A 13,735-nucleotide genomic window follows, 5' to 3' on the forward strand; every position below is an offset into this window, starting at 1 on the left:
CGTCGGCTTCTGGTCTTTGAGCAGGCAGGCTGAAATTTTAGAACGGAGGTAATTTTCTGAAATAAAATGTGAGCCACATGTAAATTTTAAATTCTCTAGTAACCAAACTTTTAAAAGAAAAAAGGAACAGGTTGAATTGATTATAACAATTTAATTAACCCAAAATATGAAAAAAAATTTCATTTTAATATGTAAAAAATATGTGATTATTAATAAAGTATATAAATATTTGAAACGAAATTTTTGAAACTAACTCTGTGTTAGCACATCGCAGTTCAGACCAGGAACATTCCAGGCACCCAGGAGCTACACATGACCAAAGCTTCCACATTGAAGTGCAGCTCTGATGTCGGGGGATGAAGGGCCCCAGAGAACCTTTTCTGCCAGAGGTGAAGGCAGAGCCTCGCTCTACCAACATCTCCCTTCAGTTCTGAGGGTGGAAGAGATAGTGACCATGGAAAGAGCAGAGGGCAGCAGAAATAAAATAACCACAAGGAGACCAGTGATGGCCACCTGTTGCCCATTTTCTTTCAGAGATCAGACAGTGAACAAAGAATGTTGGGGATAATAAAACTCTATGTCTTCAGATCTGTCCACGCTCTTGATCTCAAATGTTTAGATATGGGCCGGGCGCGGTGGCTCAAGCCTGTAATCCCAGCACTTTGGGAGGCCGAGATGGGCGGATCACGAGGTCAGGAGATCGAGACCATCCTGGCTAACACTGTGAAACCCCATCTCTACTAAGAAATACAAAAAACTAGCCGGGTGAGGTGGCGGGTGCCTATAGTCCCAGCTAGTCCGGAGGCTGAGGCAGGAGAATGGCATAAAGCCGGGAGGCGGAGCTTGCAGTGAGCTGAGATCAGGCCACTGCACTCCAGCCTGGGCAACAAAGCGAGACTCTGTCTCAAAAAAAAAAAAAAAAAATGTTTAGATATGAAGAAAATAGATTAAAGGTAAAACTTATTTTGCTATTGGCCTTGGTCCTAATGGTCAGGCTGTAGTTATCTGTTTTCTCCTGTGGTGTGTGGGACTATGCAGGTATAAGCGCCAATCCCATGCATACATGTCTACCTGTATTTCTGCATTACTCAACATTCTCTTACAAGACATCTAACTTTAAATCAGAGGGAAAAAATCAGTACCTATAGGGTGCCCACTGTTAGAAGGCAACTAATAATTAACCTGTCATTGAATCCTGGCATCCTATCTGCACTGGGTGCATGTATTAGCTGTTTTAGCATAACAAATCATCCAAAACTTATTAGTTCATAATTGAGATGTTCAGCCATTCAGGCTAGGCTGAGTGGGTTCGTTATTCCGGTCTCAGCTGAGCTCCTTGAGGTATGTATCATCAGCTGCTTGTTGACTAGCCAGCTGTGCTTCTGGGGGTGAGATTTTAGTTCTGGGACTATCAACAGGGGCACCTTGCTTCTCCTCCCCATTGTATCTTATTTTCCAGCTGGCTAACATGGCTTTATTCATGGAGATGGCAGCATTCTGAAAGAAAAACAGAAGCATTCAAGACCATTTGAGCCTGGGCCCCAAACTAGCCCACTGTAATGTTCGCAAGATCTAGGGTTTGGAAAACAGATGCTGGATCTTGATGGAAACAGCTGTAAATGCACCTGACAATGGGCACGGACACAGAAGGGATGAAAAATTGCCACCATTTTGCAATCAGTATCATTCTACTTTTTTTCCATATGTGGTTCATAGAACTCTTCCACATCAAGCAACTTGTCCAAAGACCCATGGATACTAAGTGGCTAGGCTGAAACTCAGGATTAACTCTGACTCCAAAGCCCATGCACCTCCATAGATCACACTACTAAAGTAGCTGCCCTGCCTCTTAGCTCATTTTCAATGTTGGTTTTATCTTGTCTAAGTGAGTAGCCTTGGAAATAGTCTTATTTTCACCATGTGTTTAATGATAAATATGTATTTCTTTTGTGTGAGAAAAACACTTTCGTGACTTGAAGGTAATTTTTTAAAAGATGTATATTGTATTTTTTCCAGTTTTAAAAAAAATTTGTTGTAAAAACACTTAACATATAATTTACCTTCTTAAATCTACTTAAATATATATGTCAGGGCCAGGCATGGTGGTGGCTCACATCTTTAAAGCCAGGATTTTGAGAGGCCAGGACAGGAGGATTGCTTGAACCTAAAAGTTTGAGACAAACCTTGGCAAAATATGGAGACACCCTCTCCACAAACATTTTTTTTTTTCCAAAAAATAGCCAGGCATGGTGGTGTACACCTGTGGTCCCAGCTACTTTTTTTTTTTTTTTGAGACGGAGTCTCGCTCTGCCACCCAGGCTGGAATGCAGTGGCCGGATCTCAGCTTACTGCAAGCTCCGCCTCCTGGGTTTACGCCATTCTCCTGCCTCAGCCTCCCGAGTAGCTGGGACTACAGGCGCCTGCCACGTCGCCTGGCTAGTTTTCTTGTATTTTTTAGTAGAGATGGGGTTTCACTGTGTTAGCCAGGATGGTCTTGATCTCCTGACCTCGTGATCCGCCCGTCTCAGCCTCCCAAAGTGCTGGGATTACAGGCTTGAGCCACCGCGCCCGGCCAAGTCCCAGCTACTTTAGAGATTGAGGGGCAGGATTACTTGAGCCTGGGATTGTGAGGCTGCAGTGAGCCATAATTGTGCCATTGCATTCAATCTTGGGTTACAGATTGAGACCCTGTTTCAAAAACAACAACAACAACAACAACAAAAAGCTATATATTTCAGGCATGTTAACTATATTCACATTGTTATGCAAAAGACTTCTAGAAATTTTACGTCTTCTAAAACTAAAACTCAATATCCATTAAATAACATTTACTTGTTTTATGTTCTCTCGAGTCCTTGAAAAACACCCTTCCACTTTCTGTTTTTATGAGTGTGACTATTTTATATATTTCATATAAGTAAAATCATAACATCCATCATTTTGTAACTGGTTTATTTCAGTGGACATAATATTCTCAAAGTGTATCTTTATATGTGACAAGATTTTTTTTTAAGGCTGAATAATATTCCATTGTATCAAACATGTCTTCAAGGTCTTTTATTGCATATTTTAGATATAGATTCATATTGATAATAGTTTTATTTTTATTTGAAGTACATTTATAACGTTATAAAATAATATGTGCGTCCTAGTTTTCTACCAAAAATTCACATGGATTTCTTTTTTTTTTTTTTTTTTGAGACGGAGTCTCCCTTTGTCACCCAGGCTGGAGTTTAGTGGCACGATCTTGACTCACTGCAACCTCCACCTCCCAGGTTCAAGCAATTCTCCTGCCTCAGCCTCCTGAGTAGCTGGGATTACAGGCACGTGCCACCACATCTAGCCAATTTTTGTATTTTTAGTAGAGATTGGGTTTCACCATGTTGGTCAGGCTGGTCTTGAACTCCTGACCTTGAAATCTGCCCGCATCAGCCTCCTGAAGTGCTGGGACTACAGGCGTGAGCCACCTTGCCTGGCCAAGGGTTTTATTGCATCATCAACAGATTTGGTGTTTTTAAAAAATTGATAGTGGCCATTTAAATGGGTGTGAGGGAATTTTTTTTTCATTGTGATTTTTATGCATTTCTCTAGAAATGAGAAATTTTGTGTGTCCTTTCAAATTTTTTTATTTGTACTTTTTGATGAAAATGTATTTCGATTATTTGCCTATTTCTAAATAAATTCATTCAAATTTATTGTTTAGTTTTAAAAGTTGTTTATATTTTTTGAATATTGACTCCTATTACATGTGATTTGTAAATATTTTCACCCATTTTCTATGAGGTCCCATTCCTCTATTAAATGTTTACTTAGATGTGCAGAAATTTTGAAGTGTAGTGTAGATTTTTCTGTTTTTTTCTTTGTTGCTTATGCATTTAATGTTGTAACTAAGAAAGTGGCGCCAAGATTATTGTCATGTGTTTTCCCTATATATTTTTAAATGATGAAGAAGTTATGCGGCCTGGAGCGGCGCCTCACACCTGTAATCCTAGTGCTTTGGGAGGCTGAGGGAGGTGGATCATGAGGTCAGGAGTTTGAGACCAGCCTGGCCAATATGGTGAAACCCTGTTTCTACTAAAAATACAAAAAATTAGCCAGGCATGGTGGTGGGTGCCTGTAATCCCAGCTACTCGGGAGGCTAAGCCAGGAGAATAACTTAAATCCAGGAGATGGAGGTTGGAGTGAGGAGAGACCATGCCACTGCACTCCATCCAACCTGGGCAACAGAGTGAGATTCTGACTCAAAAAACAAAAAACGTTATCTTCTTATGTCTAATTAAAAGATTTTTCCACATATCGTTTAAGGAAATAATCAAACTTTAAATTTTTAAATTTTTTATATTTGTTTTGAGACGAAGCCTCACTCTGTTGCCCAGGCTAGAGTGCAGTGACACAATCTCGGCTCACTGCAACATCTGCCTCCTAGGTTCAAGTGATTCTCCTGTCTCAGCCTCCCGAGCAGCTGGGACCACATGTGTGTGCGACCATGCCTGGTGAATTTTTCTGTTTTTAGTAGAGACGGGGTTTCACCATATTGGCCAAGCTGGTCTCGAACTCCTCAGGTGATCTACCTGCCTCAGCCTCCCAAAGTGCTGGGAGTACAGGCATCAGCCATGACGCCCAGCCTTATTCGTTTGTTCTTGAGATAGGGTTGCACTCTCTCAACCAGGCTGGTTTGCAGTGTTGTGATCATGGCTCACTGCAGCCTCAATCTCCCAAACTCAGAAAATTCTCTGATTTCAGCCTCTCAGGTAGCTGGGTTATAAGTATGTAGCATCATGCCCTGCCAGTTTTTTTGTATTTGGTTGAGACAGGGTTTCGCCACATTGCTGAGACTGGTCTCCAACTTCTGAGATCCAGTGATCAGCCCACCTTAATCTCCCAAAGTCCTGATATTACATTTCTTTTTATTAAGTAGTTTAATTAATTTATATTTAAAATTATTTCTTAAAATGAAATTAGTAGTTTTATTGCTATTGTTTTATGTGTTTGAGTGGTATGTTTTTCCTTATTTACTGTTTTATTGCCTTTTAATTGTGTAGTGACAAGCTTGAATTATTTTTTAAATTTTGTTTTGCATAGTTTCGAGAAATATTATCTTCATAATCATCTTGTGTATTAGTCTGTTTTCATGCTGCTGATAAAGACATACCTCAGACTGGGCAATTTACAAAAGAAAGAGGTTTATTGGTCTTACAGTTTCGTGTGACTGAGGAGTCATCACAATCATGGTGGAAAGTGAAAGGCATGCCCCACATGGTGGCAGACAAAAGAAAGAGAGCTTGTGCAGGAAAACTGCCTTATAAAGCCTTCAGACTTCATGAGACTTATTCACTGTCATGAGAACAGCACAGAAAAGATCTGCCCCCATGATTCAATTACCTGCTACCACGTCCCTCCCACAACATATGGGAATTAAAGATAAGTCTTGGGTTGGGACACAGCTAAACCGTATCATGTTAAAAATGGAGTTCACGTAAAACATCTAAAAATTAAAACAATCTATTTTAATCTCATGACAACTTCAATTGAATATAAAAATTATACCTCTATATTTTTCAGTTTATTAATATTAAGATTTATTTTGTGTATTAACATTTACGCAGATTTTTATTGTTTTAAATATTCTACAGAAGAGCTCTTAAGGGTTTTATGCGTCATCATTATGATAGTAAAGATTTATACATTTGTATGTTTACATTTAATAGAGCTTTATTTTTATGTATGGTTTTATGATGCTGTCCAGTATTATTTTATTTTTAAACAAAATTGACTCATTTTACCTTCTTTTTTGTTGTTGTTGTTGTTGTTGAGACAGAGTCTCCCTCTGTTGCCCAGGCTGGAGTGCAGTGGCACATTCTCCGCTCACTGCAAGCTCCGCCTCCTGGGTTCACGCCATTCTCCTGCCTCCCGAGTAGCTGGGACTACAGGCGCCCCCCACTACGCCCAGCTACTTTTGTTTTTATTTTGTATTTTTAGTAGAAACAGGGTTTCACCATGTTAGCCAGGATGGTCTCGATCTCCTGACCTTGTGATCCACCTGCCTCGGCCTCCCAAAGTGCTGGGATTACAGGTGTGAGCCACCGCGCCCGGCCCATTTCTTTTTTCTTTTTTCTTTTTTTTTTTTTTGAGGCAAAGTCTGACTCTGTCACCCAGGCTGGAGTGCAGTGGCGAGATCTCGGCTCACTGCAACCTCCGCCTCCCGGGTTCACACCATTCTCCTGCCTCAGCCTCTGGAGTAGCTGGGACTACAGGCGCCCACCACCACACCTGGCTAATTTTTTGTATTTTTAGTAGAAACGGGGTTTCACTGTGTTCGCCAGGATGGTCTTGATCTCCTGACCTTGTGATCCTCCCGCCTCGGCCTCCCAAAGTGCTGGGGTTACAGGCTTGAGCCACCGCGCCCGGCATGCAGAGTCTCTGCTGTATTACTCAGGCTGATCTGAATCTCCTGGTCTTTAGTGTTGTGACAGCTTTGGCCTCCTAGAACTGTAGAATTACAGGTATAAGCCACAGTGTCTGGCCACCATGTAGCATTTTTTTGTAGGACTGTGCTAGTGGTGATGACCTCCCTCACTTTTTATTTTGGAAATTTTAAATTTTCATCTTATTCTTAAAGGGAAATAAATTTAAATCAAATATTCTTGGCTACAATTTTTTTCTTTTATTACATCAAAATTTGGGAAGTTCTCACCCTTTATCTTCAAGTAACCACTGTATTATTTTTTTCCCATATTCTTCTTCTAAGATTCCCTTAATGAATATATTGATCTACTTGATGGTACCTAATTGAGTTTTACATTCCATGTTTTAATTTTGTTTTGCAATTTTATATTTTTGTGTTATATATTCTAGCGTATGCCACCACACATCTGTTATTTGTGTTTTGATTTTGTAGTATGTATCATAATTGTGCATGACAATATTTAACTTTGTACAATTTAAGACAATGTGGAGAAAAATCAAATAGGAATCAGCCATATGTCTTTTTCCAGTGGAATTATTTCTATGTTTGTTTGCCTGTGTAAATGTTATCCGTGTTTTTTGTTGTTGTTGTTGTTTTGTTTTTTGTTTTTTTCCGAGACAGAGTTTTGCTCTTGTTGACCAGGCTGGAGTGCAGTGGCATGATCTCGGCTTACTGCAACCTCTGCCTTCCAGGTTCAAGTGATTTTCCTGCCTCAGCCTCCCGAGTAGCTGGGATTACGGGTGCCCACCACCACGCCTGGCTAATTTTTGTATTTTTAGTAGAGACAGTTTACCACGTTGGCCAGACTGGTCTCAAACTCTTGACCTCTTGATCCTCCCTTTTCAGCCTCCCAAAGTGATTACAGGCATGAGCCACCGCACCTGGCTACCCTTGTTGTTGTTGTTTTAATTACTTGTATATTTGTCGTTTAGGTTTGTTGTGAATGGTTTTCTAATCTTGTGTAGATGAGTACTCATAAAATTCTTGTAATTTCAATATCCTATTTATGAATCTATATGATTTTTGTTGGGAGAAACACTTGAATTTGAATATAATTTATAACTATCATAACTCTGTATCTCTTTTGGGTATTATTGTTTACTTGTCAAAAAAATAACAAAATTTAGCACAAAATATTTTAAAATACTCAGTTTAGTCATATTAATTATCTTGACATTGCCATGCAACACATTGCTAAAATGTTTTTATCTTGCAAAGCTAAATCTTAATACATACTGATTACCAATTGTTTCTTTCTTTTTTTTTTCTTTTTTGAGGTGGAGTCTTGCTCTGTCACCCAGGCTGAAGTGCAGTGGCGCCATCTCAGCTTGCTGCAACCTCCACCTCCCAGGTTCAAGTGATTCTCGCTCCTCAGCCTCCTGAGTAGCTCAGATTACAGGTGCCCACCATCATGCCTGGCTAATTTTTGTATTTTTATTAGAGATGGGGTTTCACCGTGTTGGCCAGGCTCATTTTAAACTTCTGACTTTAGGTGATCCGCCCACTTGGGTCTCTCAAAGTGCTCGGATTACAGGTGTGAGCCAACACGCCTGGCCCCAATTTTTTCTGTTTTATGGCACTTTGTGAACATCACTCTGTTCTTTGTTTCTAAGAGTGTAACTCCTTCGTGTATCTTATACAATCTGTCTTTTTGTGGCTGGCTCATTTCATTTTGCATAATGCCATCAACATTTATCTTTACACTTGGTACAATATTTCCTGCTTTTTGAAGACTGAGTAATATTTCAGAATCTTTATATTTCAAATTATGTCTACTGAATGATTTGGCGAAAGAAATTTGCATTGCTTTTACCTATTGGCTTGCAGTAACAATGCTGCAATAATTATGAGTATGAAAATGACTCCTTATATGACCATGTATGTGAACGTTTATATATGTGCTGCATTCTATTTTATTAGTCTACTTTTTCACCTTTATACTTATACCAAATTGTTTTAATTCTGTAGCTTTGTAGTGTGTTTTAATCAAGAACTTTAATGCCTGCAGCATTGTTCCTTTTATTTTTTGAAGATTGTTGGGTACTTTATTGTCTCTTGCGATTCTGTATACTTTTGGGGTTGCTGTTCCTGTTTCTTCAAAAATGCAGTGAGAAATTTGAAAAACATTGCGTTAAGTCTGTGGATTGCATTGAGCAGGATGGACCTTTTCGCAATATTAACTATTTCAACCTTTGTATAAAAGCACACTCAAGGGTGTGTTGTTTAATTTCTATATATTTGTAAATTTTTCAGTTTTTCTCTCTTATTGTTGAATACTCATACTCCATTTTACTCATAGAAAGTAGTTCATAGAAGTTTACTTTTAAAAAATTTGGTAAGACTTCCTTTTTGGCTTAAGATGTGGTTTATCAAGGAAAATGTATGAGCTATTGAGAAGGGTGTGTATTCTGATGTTGTTGAGGAGTGTTCTCCATAACTCTGGAATAATTGTTTTATACTGCCTTTAAGTCGTCTGTTCGCTTATTAACATTCTTTCCTATTTTATTTTTATTATAGTAAGTGTGGCATTAAAATATCTTGCTATAATTATATTGCATTCTGTGTGTTTCTTCCGTTCTGTCAATATTTGCTCTATATATTTGGAACCCTAATGTGAGACACACACACATGCACACACACACACACACACACAAATTTTTCATAGGTTCCCAGTGAATAAATCTATTAATTTTTGATGTCCTTCTTTGTTTCTTTGGAGTTTCCATTTCAAGTACATTTTATAAAATATTATAATTTTTCACTTAAGATGTAGCTTGTGTAAGATTATTTTGACTGTTTCTGCTCTCATTTGATTAATATTTTCATGGAATGTCTACTTTCTTCCTACCTCTTCCAGTCTTTTTTTATCATTAGATTTCAACTGACTCTTGTAGAAAGGCAAGATGAATCTCGGTCTTTAAAATATTTTAATAAAACTATTTATTGAAAGTATGTCTCAATTTAAAAGTTAATTTTATATATATTTAAATAATTTTCTGAAATAGAAAGATTGTTACTTCATTAAGTATTTTATTTGATTCTTGCATCTTTGTTTTTTATTCTCTTTCCATCTTTCTTTGTGTCTTTTTGATATTTATATTGATAGGCTTTCACTTATTTTGTTTTGTGTATTTATACAAATATTTTTGTGGTACCTTGGGGTATTACATATAACCTTTAAAAGATACAACAACATATTTTAATCTGGTAAATAAACTTAAGTTGTATACAAAAATTTGTTCTTATTACACTTTCCCTCAAATTTGTCATTGATGTTGTTAATGGTATCTTTTTATATTGTATATTCATTAATGAATATTTATGATGATTTCTATGCTTTTATCCTTAAAATTTCAGAGAATAATTAAAAATGTTTTCTGCACCACTAGGGTAATGCTAAGAAATTCTACTTTTGTGTATTTGCATATTTTTTCCCAGAAAATCATGTATTTTTATATTATTCTGGTTTTTTTTTTTTTTTTAAATCATGTTATTTTCAGTAGAATGAACTGTTTTCAACACCTTTTATCTGTAAGGCATATGCACTTCCAATATACTTTTTTAGAATTTGGTTACTTTGGAAGGTGTTTACTTTTTTTATTTGGCAGGACAGATTCACTGATGGTATTATTCTCAATTAATTGAAGCTATTTTTTTTTCACAATTTTTTTCATGACTACATCACACAGTTCCTTTATGGCCTGCAAAATTTTTGTTAACAGTTCACTGATTATCTCATGAGAGTATGTTTGTAAATGGCACATCACTTCTTTTCTTTTCTTTTTTCTTTTTTTTTTTTTTTTTTTTTTTGTGGAGACAGAGTCTCACTGTATCCCTCAGCCAGGCTGGAGTGTAGTGGTGCGACGTGAGCTCACTGCAGTCTCCACTTACCGGGTTCAAGTGGTTCTCCAGCCTCAGCTTCCTGAGTAGCTGGGATTACAGGCATGCACCACCACGCCTGGCTAATTTTTGTATTTTTAGTAGAGATGGGGTTTCACCATGTTGGTCAGGTTGGTCTCAAACTCCTGACCTCAGGTGATCAGCCCACCTCAGCCTCCCAAAGTGCCTGGATTACAGGTGTGAGCCACCGTGCCTGACCTGAAACATCAGTTTTATCTTGCAGCTTCAAAGATAATCTTTTTGTCTGTGACTTTTGAAATTGTGCTTATGTATGTGTTTGTAATAAATATCTTTTTGTTATTCTAGTTTGTTGAGCTTTTTTATTTTTACATCTTTTTTTTTTTTTTTTTTTTTTTACTTTTAGGATCTGTCAGTTTTTTTTGGTGTATATTTTATCTCCACAATTTCTGTTTTTTGATATCTTAAATATTTTTTATTCTCATCTTCATTTTTCTAATTTTCCATAGTTGTCTCTGTTCCTATTTTAATCAGTTTATTACCAAATATTAAAATTAATGTATACATCTTTTTTATGGTTTCAGAAAATTTTATGATATTTTTGGTGGTATTGTATTGTCCTATTTTATATATATTATATTCTTTGATTGAGATTTGGACATTAAAAAAAGCTTCCTGTCAAAATCTTTATAATGTAGCTTTGTCCTGGCATATTCTGAAAACAATTTTCTTGGCTGTTGATTATGAGAGTTCCTTAAACATGTTCTTAGGATATGTGTTGTCTGAAACTTTGTGTTTATTCTTTAGTTAAGAGAGTTTACTCATGTTACTTTGTAGAGTCAGTCATCACTTGCTACACCTGTTCCATTTCTGTGGCACTGCAGTCTGTCTGCTGCTGTATGTAACATTTTTCTTTGGTCTCAGCAGACTCAAACTCTCATTCCAAAATATACCACCATTTCTTTCAGTACTTTATGTCGTGAGAGACAGAAACTAGTGTCAGGAAAAACCACTAAAAGCCAGAAATGACAATGAATGTGCCAGTATTTTACCTTTCTTTTAAAACAGAAACCAAGAGTTGGCAATTTAGTTGTAAAGGCACTATGTTATAGTGGGAACCAGGAAAAGATGTGTTGAGTAAATTTAACAGACTTTTCTTTTTCTTCCACGTTTCTTTTGCATTGTGCTCATGTGGGACACTGCACACACTTGACTCATTTATAACTTTTCCACAGATGTGTTTTGATCTGTATGTTTTTGTTACATTTATGTCTATGAAAGAATTAGGGCCTGTGGTATTTTGCAGTGCCATCTTGTTTATGTAGTTTGAATAATTTTATAGGTAAGATTTTAAAACTGTATTCATCTGAGTCTAGTAAATGAAGTAATTTATTTATTTATTTATTTATTTATTTATTTATTTATTCAGGTATATGTCCTCGTTTTGCTCAAGACCTTTGGCCAGAGCAGGGCATGGTTGATTCTTTTCAAAAAGTAATACTGAGAAGATATGAAAAATATGGACCTGAGAATTTACAGTTAAGAAAAGGCTATAAAAGTGTGGATGAGTGTAAGGTGAACAAAGAAGGTTATAATGGACATAACCAGTGTTTCACAACTGCCCAGAGCAAAGTATTTCAAAGTGATAAATATTTGAAAGTCTTATTTAAATTTTTAAATTCAAACAGACATAAGATAAGACATACTGAAAAGAAATCTTCCAAAGGTAAAAAATGTGTCAAACCATTTTGCATGCTTTCACATAAAACCCAACACAAAAGCATTTATCATAGAGAGATGTCCTACAAATGTAAAGAATGTGGAAAAACCTTTAATTGGTCCTCAACCCTTACTAATCATAGGAAAATTTATACTGAAGAGAAACTCTACAAATGTGAAGAGTATGGCAAAGCTTCTAAGCAACTCTCAACCCTTACTACACATGAAATAATTCATGCTGGAGAGAAACTCTACAAATGTGAAGAATGTGGTGAAGCTTTTAATCAACCCTCAAATCTTACTACACAAAAGATAATTCATACTGGAGAGAAAACTTACAAGTGTGAAGAATGTGGCAAAACATTTATCTGGTCCTCAACCCTTACTGAACATAAGAGAATTCATACTAGAAAGAAACCCTACAGCTGTGAAGAATGTGGCAAAGCATTTATATGGTCCTCAACCCTAACTAGACATAAGAGGATGCACACTGGAGAGAAACCCTACAAATGTGAAGAATGTGGCAAAGCTTTTAGCCAATCCTCAACCCTTGCTACACATAAGATAATTCATACAGGAGAGAAACGCTACAAATGTTTAGAATGTGGCAAAGCTTTTAAGCAACTCTCAACTCTTACTACACATAAAATAATTCATGTTGGAGAGAAACTCTACAAATGTGAAGAATGTGGCAAAGGTTTTAATCGATCTTCAAATCTTACTACACATAAGATAATTCATACTGGAGAGAAACCTTACAAGTGTGAAGAATGTGGCAAAGCTTTTATCTGGTCCTCAACCCTTACTAAACATAAGAGAATTCATACTAGGGAGAAACCCTACAAATGTGAAGAATGTGGCAAGACATTTATTATGGTCCTCAACCCTAACTAGACATAAGAGGATGCACACTGGAGAGAAACCCTACAAATGTGAAGAATGTGGCAAAGCTTTTAGCCAATCCTCAACCCTTACTACGCATAAGATAATTCATACTGGAGAGAAACCCTACAAATGTGAAGAATGTGGCAAAGCCTTTAACTGGTCCTCGACTCTTACTAATTATAAGATAATTCATACTGAAGAGAAACCCTACCAATGTGAGAAATGTGGCAAAGCCTTTAAGCAGTCTTCAATCCTTACTAACCATAAGAGAATTCATACTGGAGAGAAACCCTACAAATGTGAAGAATGTGGCAAATCTTTTAGCCGGTCTTCAACTTTTACTAAACATAAGGTAATTCATACTGGAGTAAAATCCTACAAATGTGAAGAATGTGGCAAAGCCTTTTTCTGGTCCTCAACCCTAACTAAACATAAGAGAATTCATACTGGAGAGCAACCCTATAAATGGGGAAAATGTGGCAAAGCTGTTAACCCTACCTCACCACAGATAGGATAACTCATATTGGAGAGAAATATTACAAGTATGAATAATGTGCCAAAGCCTATAAAAGTCCTCAATTCTTAGTAGATATAAGATTATTCATACTGGAGAGAAACTACAAACCTGAGAGAGGTACTGATGCTTTTGACAATACCTCAAACTTGAAAGAAAATCATTCTGCTGAAAAATCCTAGAAATGTGAAAAATGTGACAAAGCCTTTAAATGATTGTCACACTTGATCGTAGGTAAGATAATTCATACTGGAGAACTACCAGTGTGAACAATGTGGCCAGGCTTCGAACCA

At 37.0% G+C, this 13,735-nt stretch overlaps 1 protein-coding gene across 1 annotated transcript; it reads left to right on the forward strand.

Moving 5' to 3' along the window:
• The first annotated feature begins 346 nt into the window (after positions 1-346).
• On the forward strand, positions 347-13,476 carry LOC103234274 (uncharacterized). Its single transcript, XM_073015752.1, is given in 5 exon segments — positions 347-389; positions 11,754-12,916; positions 12,918-13,419; positions 13,422-13,450; positions 13,453-13,476. Coding segments are annotated over 5 exon segments (1,761 nt in total).
• The last annotated feature ends 259 nt before the right edge of the window (positions 13,477-13,735 follow it).

Source organism: Chlorocebus sabaeus, chromosome 6 (genome assembly GCF_047675955.1).
Source record: "Chlorocebus sabaeus isolate Y175 chromosome 6, mChlSab1.0.hap1, whole genome shotgun sequence".
Taxonomy (NCBI): Eukaryota; Metazoa; Chordata; class Mammalia; order Primates; family Cercopithecidae; genus Chlorocebus; species Chlorocebus sabaeus.